Consider the following 24,070-nt stretch of genomic DNA (forward strand, 5'->3'; position numbering starts at 1 on the left):
AAATCATATTGTCTCTGCAAAGACTTCTATTTCACGTGTAAAAATGAATTGGATTATTGAAAGTTACGCTTTCAGCTGTTATCTTGAATTTCATTCCATTTTAATTCACATTTCTATCACAATGTTTGCTACCTCAATTCAAACTCAGGAAGTGAATTCCTTTTTTTTTTTTTTTTTAAATGCAATCTAAAAATGAGAGAACAAATCACAACAAGAATTAAACATTTTCAGTAGTTTTATTGAAAAATGCCTCTTCTGATTCAGAAATAAATAAGAAAATAAGGCTGTGGAATTCACAATGTGCAATTCAGACATGAAAAAAAGCCATTCTATGTCCATAGACTTGCAACAAATTCCAACTGCATTTCAACTGATATCACTGGAAAAAAACAACTATATTCTGATTGTAAACGTCCTTACTAAATATACAACACAGGCATGCAATTCCTCTTGTGGAGTGAGTTGGTATACAACAGATAAATATTCGGTTTAGGATAACAAAACAAAAGCCAGGTTTAAGAATCAAGGGAAGTTGAACCGTTTTCCTTGAGAGAGATAAAGAACAACACATTGCACCGCAGCAAGCACGTTTACACTTTGCAAACTTTCCAATGTGCAAGTTTATAGGACATTTTACTGAACAAATACAAAATGCAGTTATGTTACAAGCAAAGACACATTGTTGAACCGTCGGCAAGCACACAGGTTTCTTACGAGGAAATGAGAGCCTCTGTGTTAAATGATCTGGATTTAAATGCAGTTTTTGACAGTACAGAAGATACACTTTCACTTTATGTTTTTATTCTTTCAGCTTCCTGTCTTGATAGCGATCTTTTTCCACGCTGGTATCGTAAACCTGGTGACTGAGTCTCGATATCTTCCGACGGCTGGGCTGGAATGGGCACTACGTAGGTTTCAGGTTCTGGCTGGTAGGGGCCTGCTTGGAGATATTATTTGGCCAGCTGAGCATGTGCTTTTGGGTTCCAACATGTCATTTCAACTCTTCATTTATACATAGTGTTAACAATAATAATAAAAACAAAATTATATATAAAAAGCTTCTATATTAACCAAACACTAAACCCATTCGGCAGTTGTCCACAACTTTGCGTTGGATTTTTCTTCTATACTATAACTACTCTAACATACATGTATAAAAAGAATGCATTTGTGGAAATTTGCTGATCTCTGTGAGGTATCATACAATTCTATAAATCACAATATATATATATATATATAAAAAAAAAAAAAAAAAAAAACAACTTCATGGTTGCATATACTAATGGCACACACTACATTTGTAACCTGAGCGTTGCCTACACGTATCATCAAAGGTAAAAAAATGAAACGTCAGCGGTCAGCAAGAAGCAAGTTGTCAGGTGCAAGCTTGATGACTGCTGTTAACTTTAGCCCACTGTGTCATCGATTAACATTTACAAGGCACAATTAGTTTATTTACAGTCATTTTACCCTCACAAAGAGCAACTGCTGTTGAACACTGTTAACATAAACGCTCAATGTTAGTAGTTTTACATGCGTCCTCAGCAAAACGAAGCTCTCTCTTGCTGCTCTAGATGCAAACAGGCCACGGGTACGTAACCATCACTGGCTCCAGTATGATATAGTAGCGCTCAGCTGGTGTTAGTGGCAGTCCAGTCCTTTCTTTGGTTTGATTGTTTTTTTTTTGTTTTTTTTTGTTTTTTTTTAGAGTTGGCCAGCAAATATTCAGCAATCATATCCATGGTGGTTATCCTTATTAGCTCGTGAGTGAGTGCTAATCTCTCTGACACGTCAGGTAAGGGATCAGGCAGTCTAGATAGCATACTACGCATAACCTGAAATGGGTTAAAGATTGGGTTAGTTCACCTCAGTGGCAAAACAACTACCTTCAAGTGTAAAAAAAACAAACGCTTAACATGCAGTTCTTTATTGATTAGCTATATTGTTATAAGCAAACACATAGCGATCATATCATTAGTCGCTTACTCTTGAGCTCTGTTCCAAACCCCAGTGAGCTGCGTTATGCTCTTCTTAATTTTGGCATTTCATTTGAATATTAACTCTGGAACAGTTATCCTAACCTTGTTTAGGAAGCAGACACACTTTGTCAGTTTAAATCTAGACTAAAAACACATCTTTTTAACCTGGCATACACATAACACAGTATTATATTATCTGCATAAATTAGGTCAACTGGAACTAGAAACACTTATAACATGCGTTGTACTTGTTACATCGTTAGCATCTACGCTAATATTAGTCTCTATGTTTATCCCGAGGTTACCGCAGTCATCTGAACGGTGGACCTGCACCTATTAAAGGATTAGTCCACTTTCAAATAAAATTTTCCTGATAATTTACTCACCCCTATGTCATTCAAGATCAGTCAAAAAGAAATGAAGGTTTCTGATGAAAACATTCCAGGATTATTCTCCTTATAGTGGATTTCAATGGCCTCCAAACGGATGAAGGTCAAAATTACAGTTTCACTGCAGCTTCAAAGGGCTTTAAACGATACCAGACAAGGAATAAGGGTCTTATCTAGAGAAACCATCGGTCATTTTCTGAAAAAATACAACTGTATATGCTTTATAAACACAAATTATCATCTTGCACGTAATTCCGCTTTCCGCATTCTTCAAAAAGCTTTAGCTGTATGTCCTACACCTTCCTTATTCAATTTACGGAACAAACGAGGCGCCAGTTCCATTTTTTTTCTGTAAGTAGAATAGGGAAGGTGTAGGACATACACCGTAAGATTTTTGAAGAATATGGAAGTGTGGTTTTGGCGGAAGCATGTGCAAGGCGATCATTTGTTTATATAAAGCATATACATTTCAAATTTTTTTTGAAAATGAGCGATCGTTTTGCTAGATAAGATCCTTATTCCTCGTCTGGTATCATTTAAAGCCTTTTGAAGCTGCACTGAAACTGTAATTTTGACCTTCAACCGTTTGGGCTCCATTGAAGTCCACTATAAGGAGAATAATCCTGGAATGTTTTCATCAAAAACCTTCATTTCTTTTCGACCGAAGAAAGAAAGACATGAACATCTTTGGATGACATGGGGTTGAGTAAATTATCAGGAAACATTTTTTTTTGAAAGTGAACTAATCATTTGACCTCATTAGGTTAAATTATCTAATTTTGTGTTTATGGAAAATGGTGATCTGCGAAAATGCATTAGGTTGAATATCAGTGTTTTTGTGTCTATGTGTGGATTTATGAAGTCATAAATTAGACCTTTGGGGTAAGATGGGACAGAAATGGCATGATGTCACTAGTGTTATATTTTTGAATGTAATACTTATTGTAATTCATGGGGTTATTTTCAATTATTAATTTCAGACACCTTTGCTGTTCTCAATGCACTGAAATTTCAACAACTCAAAAGGAATTTTCAGTTTCATCCGAAACAATTCTGTTTCACAATCATCGAGTGAAATGGTGACGTTTAATTAGAGCTTGTCTGATGGCACGTTTTGACAGATGTAAGAACAAAACGTCACTAAACATTATTTGTAGCGTCTCCCATCCAATAAATTGTAGTGAGTTTTGTGCTTTGTTATTTTTACAAAGTCTTTAAGTTTTATAACAAAATTCATGTTTGATGCTCTCATATTACATATTCATTATGTTGTACTTAACCTGTTGTCTTTATTATTTGATGTATGTTTGAATAAATGTTTTATGAAAACACGTTTTTATTACAGCCACTATTTAAATTAAAAATAAATTAATTTGAATAGAAACATAATTATATAATTTTAAAAATCTAATGTGCAATTTAAAAGTTTATATATTTGTATTTAAATGTTTATTATTAAATAAATGTGATTAGGAAATTGATTATTAAAGAAACTTTATTTTCGGTTTCAGTTTTCAGCTAATTGAAAAGTTTCATTCAGGTTTCTCTGTTTAGGTAAAAAAATTAATTACAGTGCATCCCTAATGAATTCAGAGTGTTGCTATATCTTCAATTAAAATATGGGCAATTAAATATGTATATATTCATAAGCTTATATATAAGTCATATAATAAATTTACATTTCAGATGAATCTCTTTTACTGGGATTCTGCTTTGTCTGTCAGTGGTTTTTCAATTATTCAACTCAATTGTCAAAACACAATTTGAAATACAATAGTTAATTTAGTATAGCCTCTGAATAATTTTAAATTCTGCGCTTTGAGAACAAAATTAGCAAATATTTCCATTTATTTCTCTTAATAACTAGTTACTGTATATCTAAATATATTACAAATTGCACATTGTTCTTAAAGGTCCACTGAAGTGTCTTGGAACACACAGCATTATTCAATGTGTTGATGTAATTTCCACTGAAACAGGAAGACAGCCATATCGAACAGCCTCGCTCCTTTTTTAAAATAGTCAATAGCGTTTTGTTTATATCACAGCTTTGCCAGAGCTGTTGAGCTCAGTAAAGCCTCAGTTTCCTTCTAATCTCTAACAGTTTCTCCTCCTAATCCCCTCACTTTCGATTTCAGCCACAGCTTCAGTGTCTGTTTATAATGTAGGAGGGGGCGGGACTTCAGATTCTAGAGAGCATTTGATTGGACAGAAGATTTGATGAGTGCGCGGTGATGTCATGGAAATCCGTGATCCATTTTAGCGGAAGTGAGACACTAAGTTTTGAATGCTTATATCTCCTAAATGTGAAATGTGTCATTGTTTTGGAACACACCAGCTTATTCATAACCTTAGGGCTAACATATTCATACTAAAGCTAAAAAAACTTTGATTTCAGGGGGATATCTCCCGTCTTACCCAAAATTTCAGCAAAATGAAAAGTAAAGCTAACCAAAAAAATTTGGTTTGGGTTTACTGATTTAACCAATATTTGTGTATGCTTTATATTATAATGCTTATTAGAGTAGTGTTGCAACATGCTAATGTTAAATTCCAATGGAAGCAATGCTATTTGTGTCATTGCCTATGAAGACAGTTCAAATCACAAGTCAGTTGCGTTTCGTTCAGAAGGTAAACACACCTTGACAAGAGCTCACTAGGTTTTGGAACAGAGCTTTTCAATCAAGCGTACTTACCTGGGTAACCTTGTCCATTGTAAGGCATGCCGATACACTGGGAGGAGTCACAGTACCCTGGAGGTCCAGGCGGTCCTCCGACTCCAGGCCCACCCTGCCGCCCTGGTGGGCCACGGGGCCCAGCTGAGCCTGAGGGACCAGGGGGCCCAACCTGAGACTGCCCTGGTGGCCCTGGAAAAAAGCAAGCAGAGGAGGTGTAAAAAAGTGTCCTTTACTTCGCCTCTAGGTTTTCGCTGGATGTCGAAGGGGAAAACTGATTTCAAGTACTGTAATTTAAATATTTTGACTGCTTAATTAAAAGGAAGAAGGGGTAAGTTCTGCCCCCCCAACCCTTTTCTGTCTAGACGGTATAAACCGAACTGGAATGCTGTCCCTTGACTCTCGCTCTTATGCACTCTGATGTCAGCACATGTGTTGCCAATAAAGCCTCCACAGAAAACACAAGTCAAACTACAAACAGTGAGTCACCGCAAGCTTCCTCCTACTGTACGTATACGATGGCAGTGTATTTCATTCACAGAGAGCTCTTGGCACTGTTTCCACGAGGGAGACTTCTTTAGAGTTTTCTCCGAGAGGATCGCTCCTGCAAATGCTGGATAGCAATTAAACGTGTCCCCTGGAGAGAGTGTAGTGTTGTTGTAGTTACCATAGAGCTAATAATTCATTCAGACCCTTTGTGTTGCACTGGGATGACTGTATTGAGAGTGACTGAGCTCAAAACACCAAACATGTCTGTACAAATTCCCTCTAATAATAACTGGATCACTTTCTGATCATGGCTCAGCATGGAAACTACCATTTTGGCCAGCTGTGCCTCTTGATAACGAAAGCCTTGTTTACTGAAATTATTTCCAGGCTTGTGTGTTTATAAGGTTGCTGCTGATTATTATTGTTATAAATTCTGCATGGGACAATTCTTATTGAATTCACTACCAGTCAATTTATGAGATCATTTCAGATTTTAACTGAACAGTTATAACAATTTTTTGACTATAGATTCACAAAATAAGCCAACAGGAAACAAGTGTGCTGATTGTCAGGACAGCGGCTCAGTATCTATTTAAAATACACAATGCATTAAAAAATGAAGTGCAAGTCTTCAGCAAGAACTACCAAACAATCAGATAACACCAACGGCAGACATTTTATTCTTAAGAAAAAAAAAAGAATGAAATACTTGAGAACTTCTTAAGGCCCTAATATACACTCAGCGAAGATCTTTTCCGCTCTTCCCCGCAAAAACAAGTGATCAGCAAAAAACATTGCGACACCACCCACACTGCTGAGAGTGGCCTTCAGATGAATATGTAAATATAAGCTGTCCGTTTCCTCTCAGTAACAAAATAAACACACTATAAAAATGACAGCGGTGAGAAAACAGCAGCTAAGAAAGCATCTGATCATAGATGTGGATATGTATGCTCCAGTCAAGTCACAACACATTTATTTATATAGCACTTTATACAATAAACTGTTTAAAAGCAAGCAGCTGTACAGTATTAAACATGAAAAAACAGCATCAGTATCTCTTTCAATTAGAATTACAACTTTAGTTCGAAGTTTCTGTCATTAAGTACTCAACCTCATGTCTTTGGAACACAAATTAAGATATTTTTTGATGAAATCCGAGGGTATCTGATCCACACAGAGGCAGCAATGTCAGTGCACCTTTTGAGGTCCAGAAAGGTACTAAAGACATTGAGTATTTAATGACAGAAATTTCATTTTTGGGTGAACTAACCCTTTAATTTGTACTATTAAGCAGATCTCCAGATTGTACATGTTTTTACTCGCGGACGTCTGACCTCGACGGACTGAACAGAAGAAATTAACCGGAGAATTTCCATGTCAAAGGCGGAGCACCAGAGCTACACCCACCTATTACATCATTGATCATTGCCACGGACCAATGGGAGTTCAAAGGTGTTTACCAGCCAGAGCCAATTTTTCCGGAAAGTTTGGCAAGTTGTTTCAAGCTCCTGAAACTAATTCCAAACGAAACTCATTTGGCCTGATTTTGTTCGAAATGATGCCACACCAGTTCGTTTTTCAATTTCGCTTGAAGTATATTGAGGCCTTTAAGATTTTTTCAATAATTGCACTTATGAAGATTCTTACAAACTTCTTGGAAATTATCTTAAAGGTGCCCAAGAATGCTTTTTCACAAGATGTAATATAAGACTAAGGTGTCCCCTGAATGTGTCTGAAGTTTCAGCTCAAAATACCCCATAGATTTTTTTTAATTATTTTTTTTAAGTGTATTTTTTGGGGCATCATTAACTATACACTGTTTTTGGCAGCGCGCCGCCCCTTTAATTTGCGTGCTCCCTGCCACACGAGCTCTCGACTATAATACAGTGCATTTACAAAGTTCACACAGCTAATATAACCCTCAAATGGATCTTTACAAGATGTTCGTCATGCATGCTTCGAATTATGTGAGTAAAGTATTTATTTTGATGTTTACGTTTGATTCTGTATGAGTTTGAGGCTGTACTCTGTGGCTAACGGCTATTGCTACACTGTTGGAGAGATTTATAAAGAATGAAGTTGTGTTTATGAATTATACAGACTGCAAGTGTTTAAAAATGAAAATAGCGACAGCTCTTGTCTCCGTGAATACAGTAATAAACAATGGTAACTTTAACCACATTTAACAGTACATTAGCAACATGCTAATGAAACATTTAGAAAGACAATTTACAAATATCACTAAAAATATCATGTTATCATGAATCATGTCAGTTATTGTTGCTCCATCTGCCATTTTTCACTATTGTTCTTGCTTGCTTACCTTGTCTGTGCACAGATCCAGACATTAATACTGCCTTTCCTTGTCTAATGCCTCAATCATGAGCTGGCATATGCAAATATTGGGGCGTACATATTAATGATCCCGACTGTTACGTAACAGTCAGTGTAATGTTGAGATCCGCGTGTTTTCCGGAAGTCTTTTAAACGAATGAGATTTATATAAGAAGGAGGAAGCAATGGGGTTTGAAACTCAATGTACGTCTTTTCCATGTACTGAACTCTTGTTATTTAACTATGCCGAGGTAAAATCAAATTTTGATTCTAGGGCACCTTTCTTAACTTCTCTGATTCTCCATTCTACCTATGATCTGTGAAGAGGCTAAGAGCACACATAAACAGCACAGGACAGAGAAATACCCTAATTATTTTTATATCTGAGACTCAAAAATGATTTGTCTGAATTCTGCTACAAGCCCACTGTGGCGAACACTTTCTGCTGACATCCTTTTCAAACTCTTAAAGTTCTCTTAATCCCAACTGTCATAACACAGTTTTGATGAGGGGTTAGCACACTTTTGAGCCAACCTATCCTAACAATCCAGGGGGAAAAAGTTGTTCCTGATCGTTTGGAAAAACTAATACCAGCAGTTGCATAACAGACCATTCATTTCTTAATGATTCATCATCATGTTCATCTATCATGCCTAAATACTCTCAGAATGATAAACATTGTGATATAAAAATTACTCAACATAGAAATCACAGTTGTTAAATACATGTTAACGATCATTAGAACTGGTTCCATTAATCAGAACGTTTTGGATAGGCTGTATCTGAAAGCCTTGAAAAGACAAGTGTGCACACAAACTCTGGATATAATTAGCAGTGAAATGGAGCGGTTAAAATGAGGTAGCGTTAGGTTGCATGAAGACATACCAGGAGGTCCAGGTAATCCTCTCTGTCCTCGAGTGCCAATGCCTGGACTTCCTCTTTCACCCTTCTCTCCCGGCAATCCTAGGATGTTAAGGGGAAATGCATAAAAAAAAAATGCAAACCATATGTGACTAATTGGCAGTAATGTATATACATCTGGATGATTTTAAGGAAAAAATGGTAGACAATCTATTACAATCATGTGCATCAAAGATTTATTTCATTTTTTTAGGCTAATTTTAGTTGGAAAAAAAAATAATTTGAATTAAAATTCAATGATCTACTTTGCTGTTTACACTTTTGGAGAAAATGTCAGTGGTGTTTGCGTGTGCAAACCTTGGCACCACAATGCTAGGGTGGTTGTCAGGGTGTTGCTATTATGGTATGGCTAAGTGATTTGTGGCTTCCGACCCTCAAGTCTCTATGATATTCTGGTCAATTTTTTAATCCACCAATCCAAAGTCTGAACGCTTTATTTTGTCATCTATAAAAAGATGTCTTCCAATGTGACGCAAGTGCGTACCTCTTTCTCCCGGAGACCCTGGCAAACCTGGATTTCCTGGGAACCCGTTGGGTCCGGTCTGACCTGGCTCTCCACGGGGTCCCTGGTTGCCAGGTGGGCCTGGAGGACCAGAAGGACCGGGGCTATTGCTCCTGTAGTTACTAGGGATCTGGTTCATCATCATATCGATTCTGCTCATTTGTCCTAGAAGCAAATCAAACATTTTCATTTTTAACACGAACAAAACCATTGGCATATTCGTAAAGAATGCTGAGGCGGCTTACTGCTGACTAGTTGTTCGCAAACTTGTCTTGCTACAGAGCGCATCATATTCTGTGACGCCGTATCTCCCTGGAAAACAGAGCATATGTAACTTTTACATTTTATGAAGAAAATGTGAGTTGTGCTCTCTCATGCAAAAGCTTGCGAAAAAGAAATGCTCATAAGTGTCTTGAATGTGCTCTTGTGAACAAACCTCTTCCAGAGGCTCAGACGTGCTGCGTAACACACGAGAATGAACCTCATTGGTTAAGAAGCACGTTTGAGCATTCGGTTGAGCATCTGTTTATGTTCACTGTTTAAGGTTTATATGCAAATAAAATGTAAATTAAATCTGTTCATCATAAAAAGCGATCGTGTCTCCAGAAAATTTGGACTAAACCACTTGATTGATATGGATTAGTTTTACGATCTCTTTATGAACTTTTTGAAGTGTCAAAGTTAGTCTAAGTCAGTCTATGGAGGGACAGACATCTCTCAGATTTCATCAAAAATATCTTCATTTGTGTTTCAAAGATGAACAGGTGTGGAACAGCATGAGGGTGAGAAATTAATGACAGAATTTTCATTTTGGGGTGAACTAATACTTTAAACAAAGTACACTTTCATGTTTCTTAACACACTTAAGTGTACTTTTAAAATGTGCACTTTGTAATAATGTCAAATGAAAAGTTTTACCTTAAAGTCATGCTTATTTTGATGTTTTGACTAAAGCACATATAAAGCACTTGATTATACATTTAACTGTAGAGTGTTATTCAGTATTGCATTTGGAGTTAGTATATTTTAAATGTACTGAGGCATTCCTGTGATGAAGTGTATGAAAGTGACACCTACCCTTTCACCCTTCTCTCCTTTCATCCCAACAGGTCCCTGTGATTGACAGATGAGAAAAGAGGAGTCAGAAATCATTCAAATCAATATCACCTATAACAGGTCTGTAGTTAGTCACCATAGGTTTAGTTATATTCACTAGCACATTTATTCATTTGTTATTTTTTGATTATTGAATTTATATAAATAACTTTAAATCAAGTAAATTATATTTAATATGAGCCATTTGAACATGTACATACAGGGAGGCCAGTGTCTCCATTTTTTCCTGGTTTTCCTGTGTTTCCTGGCATTCCAGGTGATCCCGGTGGTCCCTAAAAATATGGATCTCAGTATAAATTACTTATATACAATATATTTAATTATTTAAATAAATTTATATATTTAAATATTTAACAACATTTTCTGATAAACAACCTGAACTCAAAATACCACCTTATTCACAATCACTAACACAGAGAACCAGCATCAAGATGACCTCAAATAAACAGTGTACATGACTAATTAGACATGAGAGCTGGGAAAGTTGAGGTAAAAGCCTCATACTGGATAATAATTACAGTGGTTTCAAAAAGGATTACACTTTATTTTAAGCTGACACTGTTATAGTGTAATAACACTAGCACTGAGTAATATTGATTAACTACACATACTTAGTATAGGGTTACGGTTAGGGTTTGGTTTAGGGTCAGTTGCTTGTACTTACATAAATTACTGTTATTACTACAGTAAGTACATGTAGTGTGTGTAACAAGGACACTGTAAAATAAAGTGTTACTCCAAAAAAGTACAGTGTAAAATTGATTTTTGTAAATTGTATACATTGTGACTGCAATTACTTTATTAACTCTGTTATACTTAACAATGTTATCTCATATTTCACTCTTAATAGTTTATTTATAAATGGATGCTATCTCTTTAACCAGTTACAATTATAACTGAAAACAAAAACAGCATTCAATCTTCGTCACTCTCTCAGCCCCTCAGCTAAATTGAAATATATTTTTAAATTTGAAACTAAAACTGCCAGTAGGTGGCGGAAAATCAGTGGGTCCTATCATACACCCGGCGCAATGCGGCGGCAAGTGTTTTTTGCTAGTTTCAGCCCGACGCAGTTATCATTTTCACATCCTGAGCCACATTGTTTAAATAGCAAATACATTTGCGCCCATTTGTGTACCCATGGGCGTGCTGGTCTGAAAACGAGGTGTGTTCAGGCGCATTGTTGGCACGTTACTATTTTGAGGCAACTGAAATAGACTGTGCCATTGCCCAACTGAAACCTGGTCTAAAGTCAATGGCGCAATATCTGTTTTGTTATTTAAAGAGCGCGTTAGTAATATCAAAGACTATAGAATAACACAAGACGTGTCACTTGTATTGTTTTGAATGAGAGAAAGTGTAAAGCGCAATATGGCGGAATAAGTCCCGCCTTCTAAATAAGAGCCAATCGCCGACTGGTAAAGTCTTCGCGTCACTTCAGTGGTTGTTAGAATCACTGGTTTTTATATAAACAGTCAGACGCGCGCCTCCGAAGAGGTCTGCATTTAGGTCTGTGCATGTGCATTAGCTTGATCCAGCCTGAAAAATACAGTTTTTTTGTCATGATTCGAGAGTTTAGAAACTAAATTTATGAGCCAGTTGTTGTTAGATTTCATTGGTGATTTCAAATATGAAATTTAATCATAAGGTTGGCGAACAGTTTTGGAGAATTTGATGTTTCCCCATTCAAAGAGATAGGGCATGATGCCCAGGATGCCCGAGAGGCGTTTCAAAGATGGCCGCCGAGTGAAATGACTTGTCTTAAAGGGACTTTGGTAATATGCGCCTATATGCGGGTGCAGAGTGTGTGCACACTCTTCTTATTACACACACAGGGACGCGCAGCAGCACACAAACATGCCAAATATATATATATATATATATATATATATATGTATATGTATGTATATAAAAAAAGGATTACATTGTAAAAGATTATTATTGTGTGCATAAAGATAAAAATGCTTTGGTGGAATCCGGCTTTTCCCGTAGATGGTCTCGCACACGAGCAGATCCGTTTCCTCACTAGAGAAGCTTTCAGTTTTTCCGCTTGCAAATTCCACCATGTAAATAGCGAATCCGCTGTGGCATGAATGCAACTGGTTTTTAAAGGAAATGGGAGATGAGACAGCACGTTACACCCAAAACCATCCATGACTAATTAAGAGAATAGGGACAACCCTTTTAGACCATGCGCCGGATGAGGCAACAATTTTTCCCGTCCTTAAACTAGCAAAAGTGGATTCGGACATGCCCTAAATGCACTTAGATGTGCATTAAAATAGGGCCCATTGTCTTAACGAGTGAGTCATTGAATCATTCAGACAAACGATTCATTCAAAATGACTGATTCATTCAGGGACAAAGCAAATGAATGTCTTCATGACTGATTCGTTGATCCATTAATTAGACTAATTTGTTTAAAAATGTGGATTTATTCAGTAACGAAATATCACTGTATTTCTCTGATTTTATTTGGAACTAATTTTGTTTGCAAAATAGAGCAAAAGAAATATTGTGAGTCTTAAATGTAAGTCACCTAATAATAACTTCTTGTTTATGGAACTGTTTTATAATATCAATATCATGTTTGCAAATGTGCTGATATTCGGGAAAACTCTTGCACGTGTGGTGGGCTACTGCTTATAAATATTAAAAACAAAAAAAAAGTATACATTTCTTTGCATTATATTACAAAATTTTAAATCAACTGGGACTTATTTTAACATTGACAAAATGATAAAGCATTCATATTGATTGTTAAAAATGTAAAATTATTGATAAAAATGTAAAAAAAAAAATGTAATCCAATGGAATTATGTGACTATGTTAAATGTCCTTGTAGGTCACTGTATTTGTGAAAGAAATGTGGACAGTACTAAGTTAACAAAAGGAAGAACAGGTAATTTGGTGCACGCACTGTATGGCACATACTTCAGCTGACTTCTCAGGCTACATGACAGTCTCACATTCATCAGATATTTGAAAGCTTCCACACTACATACCATTGGTCCCGATGGACCTCTTGGTCCAGATGGGCCTTCGTTTCCTGGCGGGCCCTGAACAAAAACATGTGCCATCATGAACTGAACAAGATGCACAGCTAATAGAATCAGCAAAGATTCATTCAATCTGGGAGAAGATGTTCCTCTGGGAGAGGTTCAAACACGCCCTTGGGATGGGCCTAACACAACCGATTAAATTGATCTGACAAAACAAGTCAGATAAAAAAGCTAAAAATGAAAACATGAACTTTCAAACCAGTTCAAGGTGCACTTCAAATACTTCTTACCCTAGCACCAGAAGGTCCAACAGGGCCGAGCGGACCTGGAGCACCAACAGGGCCCTTGGAAGAAGGAAAAATACATAATGTCATTCATCATACAGTGGTTGTTTCAAACAACGACGTAGCTGTTCGTGGATCAAACCTGAGCAATTTCAAATATTGTCAGGATATGACTAAATTCAACCTTTCCATGGAAGAGATGGAAGCTTTTCCCAAATCAACCATATAAATACACATTTCTTGCAAAGTAATGCCTTCATCCTGTAGCAATAAGAACAGACATTTGTGTTTCTGTCTGTGTATTTCTTTTGGAAGTCAAAAATAAAATGACGTTATGATGGTGTTAGCGATCGCTCTGCTCTGCTGTGTTAAGCTCTGTGCTTTAAGAGCACTTGCGTTGTATCTGCCAACTGTTCAGTGTTTTAATAGGTAAAGTTATGTGTGGTATAATTTTCTTAAACCAATCATAAAGCCATTTAGCTGATAAACACATCAAATATCCTGAACACTGTTTATGAAACCTTTCAAAATTCAACACAGCTGCTGTACATCACAATTTACTAGATTTCACAAGCCGCTCAAAATCAAAAAACACTTACTCGCTGTCCAGGTAAACCTGAGTCACCGGGGTCTCCCTTAGGTCCAGGCCGCCCCTAAAAATGGAAGAAATGAAGCATGACATTGAATGGAATTTACATCTCGGCTGTACATGGATGAAGGGGAGAGGAGGCGAGTGTTAAATAAACGGGTCCGAAGCTTTTAGTCATAAATTAGACCCACACTATACAGTAGTGTAGCCAGACAGGCCCATGATTTTAATGTCCCAAGAAAGAGAAACACTTTCCACAAATAGAGTAGAAACGGGTGTCCCATAACTTGTTTAAAAACAAAAAAGGCAGTATAACAGAACATAACATAAATGTAATGCATTTATGTAATGCAATTGTAACCACATGAGTTCATTTGACATTCAAATCAATGTATACAAATATTTTAAGTTATTACCTTATTTTTATTTTGACCTTCAGAGATAAAAAAATATAAAGATATAATTGACAGATATAATAAAAATATTTTCTTAAAGGTAAGCCTCTCCTAATTTTCAAACCAGTGTTATTTTAGTATTATTTGGAATATTTTATTTGTATATTTTATTTTATTTTAGTACTTTTATTTTATTTTATTTTATTCAGTTAGATGGCAAGCCAAGCAACATTTCTTTTATTTTTAATTTCTTTTATTTTCTAATATTTATATTTTAATTATATTATATGAAATTATTATATTATATTTTTATATTATATTATAATTTCATTTAAGCCCTTTTTGCATAGAACAAATACAATTTTTAATAGTTTTAATCAACAATAACAACACTGTTTCAGATCTTAAGAAAGATCAGTCACACTTTAGTTTAGGGTCCAATTTTCACTATAAACTACAAATTTTGCCTCAATAAACTCCTAATAACTGCTTAGTAATAGTTAGTAAGGTAGTTAAGTTTAGGTATTGGGTAGGATTAAGGGATGTAGAATATGGACATGCAGAATAAGGCATTAATATGTGCTTTATAAGTACTAATAAACAGCCAATATCCTAGTAATATGCATGCTAATAAGCAACTAGTTAAAAGTGAGAATTGGACCCTAAACTAAAGTGTTACCAATTAGGTAATTAGGTTCAATGAGGGGAAAAACAATATTTTGCAAATGCAGAGTTTTGTGTTTTACTTACTGGTTCACCAGGAATAGACCGTCCATTAGGGCCCTGTGGGCCTGGTGGTCCCATCTGGCCTGGTGGACCCTGCTCCCCACGTGGGCCCATTGAACCCTGGAATGAATGGATTCAAATCCTGTTAAATTATCCAGTTAAACACTCTAGGAAGAAGTGCTGAGAGACACTGATGGAGGAACCTGTTCAACATCTACATCAGTATCTGACCATTATGCATTTATCAGCAGGTCATTTTAGGAGAAGGATGATCTTACCGTGGGGCCAGACTCTCCTCTCTCACCTCGTGGGCCTTTTGTACCAGGGCCACCCTGAAAAAACAAAGCATGATGTTTAGAATCTGGATTTCAAAAGGATTCATTATTTTATAAGATTAACTGTCAAACGGCTCCAAAGACAGTGATGTTTCCAAGTTCACACGTCCGAGGCCTACCCAATGCTTTCTGACCTATAAGCGAATCCCTTAAAGTCCATGAGTAATTCACTAGTCATTAGCTCACGCTGTGCTGTTAACCATCGGTAATCCCAGATGTTCAATCCATGCACAATGGTGTAGAGAGAAGAGGCCCCATAATCATACTCCTGCGCTTAATGTAAAGAGCAGGGCTGAAATTACAGTGCTGGGGCTTTGGGGAAAATATCCCACCATCCCTGAACTCTGGACCTTTTTGTCCTCATCATCAGAAGCGAGATTTGCAGCGGTAGCATGATGACTTCAGAGACAGAAGAAATGTCAGGGGACTCTAATGATCTTACCGGAGGGCCCGCTGGGCCTGGAGGACCAACGCTGTCCTGAGCACATGTGCAGGAGTGAGGAAGAGCAGGACATTTGGCTTCATCTCTCTATAGAAATGGAGATATAAATCATATCCTGCTGAAAATGCTAAACACTAAACAGCTAGTTTAAAAAAATAAAAAAGCATAAAGACAGCTGGTATAATGTGCACTGTTAAAAATGATCATTTTTTGATGGAAAAATCCTTGCCTTACTATATATGGTGAAAAACTAATAGATCTAATGAGACGTTTCATGCTGAATGTACACTTTTTGGGAGTGAAGAAGAAGATGATCATTTACAATAGAAAAAGTGTAAACTGAAATTCCCCGAATTCACTTCATGTTTGATAGTTTTTCATTACCATGTCGGGTCCCGCTTTATATTAGGTGTTTTTAACTACTATGTACTAACATTTAAATTATTCATCTGCACGTATTGTCTACATACATGTTTTAACATTGTATGTATATTTTTAAAAATAACATGCATTTGCATCTGCAATTATTTCTGTAATTAAATTTATAATTACACTGTTGACCCATATCCCACTGTTTTGCAATACAATATGAACACAATAGTACATAGTAGTTAAGGACACCTAATATAAAGTAGGACCACATTTTGAATTGCTCTTCTTTTCTTTTCAGTTATGTACTTTTATCCACTTTTATGTTCCATCTTATGTTATTAAATGTATGTTTTATTGTACATCTGCTCGATTATGGCAAAAATCATAATCACGATTATTTTGGTCAATATTGAAATCATGATTATTTAACACGATTATTGGTGGGTGATATGATCAAAGTCTTATTTCATGATACGAGTGATTTTAAATGTCAGTGAAATTTCACAATTATCAATACTTTAGCAAAAACTAATACTAGATTAATTCATGTAAGTAAAAAGTCCTCAAAACAGCTACAGAAGACAATAAACAGTCAATTAAATAAGAAGAAAGAAACTAATTACAAACAAAGCAGACAAAAAATACAACAGAATACAAATGACATAAAAAGCAGATGTACTAACAGTGGTATTTATTTAAGTGATACCCAACAGAAATTGAATAAACTAATCAAATATAAAATAACCACTGTATACATTAAATACAGTTGTGCTCAGAATTATTGGCACCCTTGGTAAATATGATCAAAGATGACTGTAAAAATAAATCTGCATTGTTTATCCTTTTGATCTTAAATTCATAAAATTAGCAAAATTCTATCCTTTCATTGAAGGAAAAGAATTGAAAGTCACATTATGAAATAAATGTGTTTTTTTTTTTTTGAAGAGAAGAAGCACCAACATGGAGCTGGAATCTGAAGGATCTGGAGAGATTCTGCGTGAAGGAATGGTTTCTGATCTCTTGTCAAGTGCTCTCCAAACTCATCAGGCATTATAGAAGGAGAGTCAGAGCTGGTATCTTGGCAAAAGGAAGTTGCAAAAACTATTGAATATAAGGGTGCCAATAATTGTGGCCAACGTGTTTTGGAGGAAAACATTTATAATCATAATATGATTTCCCCCCACTTTCAATTCGTTTTCTTCAATGAAAGGTTAGATTTTTGCTAATTTTATGAATTAAAGATCACAAGGATAAACAATGCAGATTTATTTTTACAGTCATCTTTGATCATATTTACCAAGGGTGCCAATAATTCTGTAATCCACAACTGTATAGACTACTTCTTATTTAAAACTAAAATAAGTTCTTAATTCAAGAGCAGTGAGTGATTTTATCTTTGTCTTTTCTTGTTATATTAACAATGACTTCAGCAATCATTAATGTTGGTTGCTGTCCCTTTAAGAGCTGCACGGACCCAGTATAAGCCTACTGTTATGCTGCCTTCACGAGGTCTCGGGAATTACAAAAAATACGAGTTTCCTAGGTAAAAGTTGCACATGCACACCCTTTCATTTCGATACATGAATGCGAAGAGCTCATAATCACGACTTCAGAAGTGGTAATTATCAAATTTACGATCAGCAATACACTGCACTTTCTCGGTGTACACTTAAGACATAACCGACTGCATTTACAAGGATACTTACTAAAAAAGCTTAAATGAATGTACAGTAATCGTTTTACCTCGATTATCTTGTTTTCATAATCGTTGGAAGCAAAAATCGAAAATATGATTAATTGTACAGCCCTAGTTTATTGCATTATTTTAGTGTCATATGTGTTACTATGATTGATATTTATCTTCTATATATATATTATTTACATCAGCTTGTGCAAAAGTTACTTGTTATGAACTTTGATTCTTCATGTGGTTTTCTCTATCGCATGTTTTTATTAGTAATTTGGTATAGTAACATAATTTCAGTTAATTAAATATACACATTATTTACCATAAATTTAAGTTCAATCTGTAAAGCTTTAAAATGTTCCCAACATATTTTTATGTTCTGGCAACCACATTTGCTGTTTGTTTGTTTTTTCTGTAAAATTTCACTTTTTATAGTTTATGTCAAGTAAGTACAGATAAAACACAATGCTGCACATGAGGAACACAATGGTGTACATCCACCTGCCCTTCAAATCCACTCCATGGACAAAAGTATGTGCACACTCCCTTCTAATGAAAGGGTTTGGCTAAGCCCTTTAATTCCAGTGAAGACAAAAGTTAAAGAAATGGTTCACCCGAAAACAAAAATCCACGTGCTCCATGGAAGACAGAAACCCTTACAGGTTTGGAAAGACATAAGTTGTGAGTAAAAGATGACAGAATTTTCCATTTTGGGTGAACTATCCCTTTAATGCTATTTTCATTATGGTCAAGTGAGCAAATTCCAAGTGTTGAGACACTTTTGAGTAAATACTGTATATTTAAATTCACTAATTGCATGGACATTCAATTGTATTTGCAATCAATGCATAGTCTGATGTGAGTTACGCATTACTTTACTCATCAGTAACATAATGTGAAATATGCATTAATGTGTTACCCACAAAATTCTCTATGCTGGATTTTAAGGAAGATTAACCTTTGAACTGAGAGCCCTTTTAGTGCTTAACAGCAAGACACTGACAAATTGCTGCAAGGGGACTGCGCAAAGATACATTACAGAGAAGGGCAATCGGCGTGAAAAAGGAAGTCATATCGAAACACCACCCTGAATTGTTCAGAAGCTTGACAGCTGTGTTTAGGGGAAACGTGCAAAACTCAATGACCCTTTCTCAGTTACCACTATTAAGTGTGCTTTCACTAAAAGCCATCAGCGTATTGACCAAACAGTAGACAAAAACTCAGAGAGTCGGAAAGCCCACCCCTCAAGATGACAATCTATACACAATCCCTACTTACCATTGCTGGAATATCACAACATTTGTCTCGACTTGTCCAGCCCAAACTGCAGACAATATCAAACATCTGGAGTTGGAACTGAGGGAGAGAAAATTGGGAACACAAAGGGATGTTACAGATGGCTCACATTGAGCGCCGGGACTTGGGGGGGAAAAAACATGTCCACACGCACCCAACAATGTGTTGAAAAGAAATATAGACAGAATTGAATCCATTCAGGCATGAATGGGTGGGAGGACGTGCAATTGACTGAGTATGAGGGGACAAAGGAAATGGCAGGGTAGATTCATAGGATAATAGTTTACTGCATGAACCAAGGGAATGAGCAATCTGTACTTACTGTGGCTGACTGCTTCTTTGAACCACCAGACTTTGCCATTTTTCCGAGGACTTCATAGCCATCTGTGGATACGTTGTTGGCTGCTTTGATCTCTTTCTCAGCCACCTCTTGGCAGTCAATGTTGAGTTTGACATTTTTTGGTGAAATCGAAATGTGAAGCTGCAAAAATAAAAAGGCATTAGTGCAAATACTTCAGTAGTGCAATCCAACCATCGGTTAAATCATTACTCAGTACTCTAGACATCTTGGCTTAGTTGATAAATCTTCATGAGACATTCACAAAACTTCCTGATTGACAAAAATTCACAAAAGTCATCCTTTCCAAAACCATTTTCCCATGACAACATTAACCCTACGGCTTGTAAACTATGTTTAGATTTACGCTCTCAATTCTTCCAATAACAGTTGCTGTCCAACTATAATGAGTTTAATTAGTTCATTATGTAAAGACATGCCAATTGTCGAACACAAATACGAATCTTCATGTCAGCAGATAATATTAACTGGTTTACCAACTGTAATTTCCCCTTTGAATACACTCTGAGACTCTACATGCAGATGCAACCACCGAAATGCTTTTTCCATCCTTTTTTTTCGGGGGAATACAACGTTTTCTTTATGTAGCGTCACCACATGTTGCTATTATGTCATTCTGCGGCTGACCGTCTAATGCTCTCGTTCCTCCTTTTTTCAGTCAAAATGTCTGACTGGCACACACATCTGATATTCATACTTTGTAGATCAGCAGTCCAAAGGCAAGGTTGAATTTCTTGCCACAATACCGTCAACATCTTTGGCAACCAGGATTTGTCTTCCCACAAGTAGAAGGGGTCTGAAGTGAAGGCATTGGGTTTGCAGCTCTTCAGAAGCTTATCCAAATAGTATTTTCAAAAACTTGTGGGAAGCTGAGAATCAATGCTATCAATAGCTAGCAATTCAAATACTATAAGCAGAGAGACAATTATTGCTAAAGGGGAAAGTGTGTCAACGGTCAGGGCCAAATAACAGTGCTATTGTCTCGCTCGTTTGTACCACGTACTTCGCATTCACACTTTTTCCAATCCTCCCATTCTGGCTACTGTGGGTGTCTGAAAATGCCCACCATGTGGTTTCATTTTGCTCTGCTGTAGTCTTTCCCCCTGTCCTGTTAGACTCTCATTATATCTATCTGCCTCCATTTCGTAGTTGCATGTTTGGCTGGCCATCTTCTCCCACCATTTCCTCTTACCTTATGAATTCAATGAGTGAATTCACATTTTAGAAAGGAAGTGGTTTCAAACTATTTTTCAAAAAATGTTCAAATTTTACTTTGTATCTTCCAAAATCTTAAGAGCTGTATTGATACTCTCTACAACACAGACAGCAAACTGAAATGTATTTGAAATGTTGCCTTAGTACTAGGGCTGGGAAATAATATCGCCCAAAAATATGGCCATATCATACAATATCGAAATTTATCACAATATTCCTTTACCTTCAATGGTTAAGGAAATGCTTTCCACATATTTGCTAGACCTTGAGAATGAATGTAAACAAAACTTGTTTGTTTACAATTCCCCGGACACACCAAGCAGATGGACGGACGTTGGGCCTTTTTTGAGTGTCAGCTTAGTTTTTCAGTGTGCACCATTTGCTCTAGTTGGGCGCCATCAGTTTTTTTTTTTTTTTTTGGGCCGATTGGGCCATCTGAGAAAGTGAGAACTCTGATTGGCTGTTCAGCTGAGCGAATGAGTCAGTGCACAAGAATAAAGGCGAAAGTGATAAAAGCGAGCAAAGAAGTCAAGACGATACAGATAGAAGGCTGTTATAATTTTAATCTTACATGAGCAACCGAATGCACAAATATAGCATGAGCCGACTGGAGTGAAGAAAGTGATCAGCGTGATCGATATTCAAAATGGTAACCAAGTGCTGCTTTGATAATGGTTTGATTATCTGCAGTCCTAGTTTCGTTTCCGTTTTTCTGAATGAGGAAAATGGACTGTTGATACCTGCTGATGTAGAATGTTAGGCCGGTTTCACACTGCATATTTTTTCGGGGTGTATATTAACCAACGGATGCATTCACACCGGCAGCAGGAGCAGCGCGTGAGCAGCACTGAAGCAGGGGTTTCGGTGCCAAGTCTGTTTTTGCTGCACTGCTGATGCTTAATTAAAGTGAAAGCACACTTCTGATGAACAAAATAAATATGATTTCACACAAAAAATGCTCAAATTGCTCAGAATAAGCATGTCTTATAAGTTTTAACAAGAATTTGACTATACTATTTATTCAGTTTGGATGGAAGTATGGTGTATTTTAAAAAACAAAAGTAAACTAGCCAGAAAAAATATGATATATAAACATTTATTTAGTTAGCCTATTACTCAGACAGGTATATTGGCTAGGCTCTTGCACTATCCAAATCAAACCCGAGTTTGCAGTCTTTTTTTGACGAAATTGCCGTCTTGTAAACATGCATGCAGCAGATGATGTAAAACACAAAGCTTACCTCATTCATGTGCAGCAATGGATGACATGAGGCTTTTATTTATTTATTTATTTATTTTTTACGTTTACATGGGAATGTTGTACACCTCCCCATGTTAACAAACTTTCAAGACTATTACGCTTATAAATGACCAACTTATAAAAACAAATTTATAGTTGTGTTTGTAAAGAAATGCTCACTTTAAATGTAGCTTGGAGCCGCTGCTGTGCAAACGCTTCCAGTGTGAATACTTGAGCGTGTCTGCAGCTGCACTAAGGTCAAAGCTGCCTCCCCCTGAGAGCAGGTCCCTTAAGCAGGCAGCTCCCTTAGGCCCTCAAGTTGTACTGTAGCTGCCTCCCCCATGAGTGGGGTTCCTAAGCAGGCAGCTCCATAGACAGCCTACACAATTGAAACTTTGACACTTCAAAAAGGTCATAAAGTGATCAGAAAACTAATCCATATGTATTGAGTGGTTTAATCCAAATTTTGTGAAGAGACTCAATCACTTTTTATGGTGAACAGATTTAATTTTGGCTTTTATACTTAAATATAAACATTGATCAGCGAACATAAGCAGAAGCTCAACCGAACCTGAATGACGCGTGAGAAAAAAAACCTCTTCAGGAGGTCAGAAGTGCTGCATAACACACGAGAACAAACCTCATTGTTTTTTTCTCGTGATCTCTTTATGAACTTTTGATGGTCAAAGTGGTAGTTTTATAGCTGTCCAAGGACAGAAAGCTCTCAGATTTCATCAAAAAGATCTTCATTTGAGGATTTTGAAGATGAACAAAAGTCTTGCAGGTTTGGAACAACATGAGGGTGAGTAATTAATGACAGAATTTTCATTTTTGGTTGAACTAATTTCCTTGCAAGGGCAGAACGCATGTGCTAGTTGACAGTGGCCTTTAGTCCTTTTGGTGCGTTCAAAAGCGGCCTTTAGTCCTTTTGGTGCGTTCAAAAGCGGCCTTTAGTCCTTTTGGTGCGTTCAAAAGCGGAAGCGGCACTGGCGACTGTGTCAAAAGTTCCGCTGCTTGTGAGGAGTGTGCAATCACTCCAGCGGCCTCATTCAGCTCCCACAACACTGCTTCATACTACAGTAACGTTAATAATCTCATCAGCGTTCAGAGATGTTTGCGCAGCTTTTTGGCCAAGACGCAGCTGATGAGAGGCGACAACACAGTTAGCTATCCTCACCACTAGTTCTTTGATGTCAGCGTTCAGAGATGTTTGTGTCCCGGGCTTAACCATTAAAGGTACAATATGTAAGATTTTTTATTCAAAACAAAGCTTGATGCGTGATGACGCCACGTTTGAGTGCGGAATCTTGGGACATGTTCACATCACAGCCGGTTTCACATCACAAACAATCGGGATAGGACTTGGGAAGAAATCATGTTCATGGATGAGATTATTAACGTTACTGTAGTATGAAGCAGTGTTGTGGGAGCTGAACGAGGCCGCTGGAGCGATTGCACACTCCTCACAAGCAGCGGAACTTTTGACACAGTCGCCAGTGCCGCTTCCGCTTTTAGATAGATTGATTTAAGAATATCATATTAAATGCAGGATGGCTTGTGTTGATAAATGGCATGCAATTAATTTTAAAACGTATTGTATGATGGAGAAAATTCTGTATTACTGTTACTAAAAATAAAGCTGCATATGATTATGCTATGTTAGCTACTTGACAAAATAGTGTTTTTCTCTGAGGCATGGTAAAGCATGGTACTCGCAAAAA

At 36.7% G+C, this 24,070-nt stretch overlaps 1 protein-coding gene across 5 annotated transcripts in view; it reads right to left on the reverse strand.

The window, feature by feature from the left end:
* Positions 1 to 254: 254 nt before the first annotated feature.
* Positions 255 to 24,070, reverse strand: part of col12a1a (collagen, type XII, alpha 1a) — a 95,269-nt gene continuing 71,453 nt past the window's right edge. For 3 of the 5 annotated variants that reach the window (XM_067366756.1, XM_067366755.1, XM_067366752.1), the window contains 15 exons: positions 19,859 to 20,017; positions 19,519 to 19,596; positions 16,182 to 16,268; positions 15,683 to 15,736; positions 15,429 to 15,524; positions 14,294 to 14,347; positions 13,701 to 13,754; positions 13,414 to 13,467; positions 10,609 to 10,680; positions 10,370 to 10,405; positions 9,538 to 9,604; positions 9,275 to 9,457; positions 8,755 to 8,832; positions 5,065 to 5,235; positions 255 to 940 (listed from right to left, as the gene is read on the reverse strand). In XM_067366756.1, coding sequence (XP_067222857.1) covers positions 792 to 940; positions 5,065 to 5,235; positions 8,755 to 8,832; positions 9,275 to 9,457; positions 9,538 to 9,604; positions 10,370 to 10,405; positions 10,609 to 10,680; positions 13,414 to 13,467; positions 13,701 to 13,754; positions 14,294 to 14,347; positions 15,429 to 15,524; positions 15,683 to 15,736; positions 16,182 to 16,268; positions 19,519 to 19,596; positions 19,859 to 20,017 — 1,392 coding nt within the window. In that variant the 3' untranslated portion in view covers positions 255 to 791. Of the gene's footprint in view, positions 1,836 to 5,064; positions 5,236 to 8,754; positions 8,833 to 9,274; positions 9,458 to 9,537; positions 9,605 to 10,369; positions 10,406 to 10,608; positions 10,681 to 13,413; positions 13,468 to 13,700; positions 13,755 to 14,293; positions 14,348 to 15,428; positions 15,525 to 15,682; positions 15,737 to 16,181; positions 16,269 to 19,518; positions 19,597 to 19,858; positions 20,018 to 24,070 lie in introns of all 5 variants that reach the window. The other 2 variants (XM_067366753.1, XM_067366754.1) reach the window with 2 other exon arrangements.

This window comes from Chanodichthys erythropterus, chromosome 18, assembly GCF_024489055.1.
Source record: "Chanodichthys erythropterus isolate Z2021 chromosome 18, ASM2448905v1, whole genome shotgun sequence".
NCBI lineage: Eukaryota > Metazoa > Chordata > Actinopteri > Cypriniformes > Xenocyprididae > Chanodichthys > Chanodichthys erythropterus.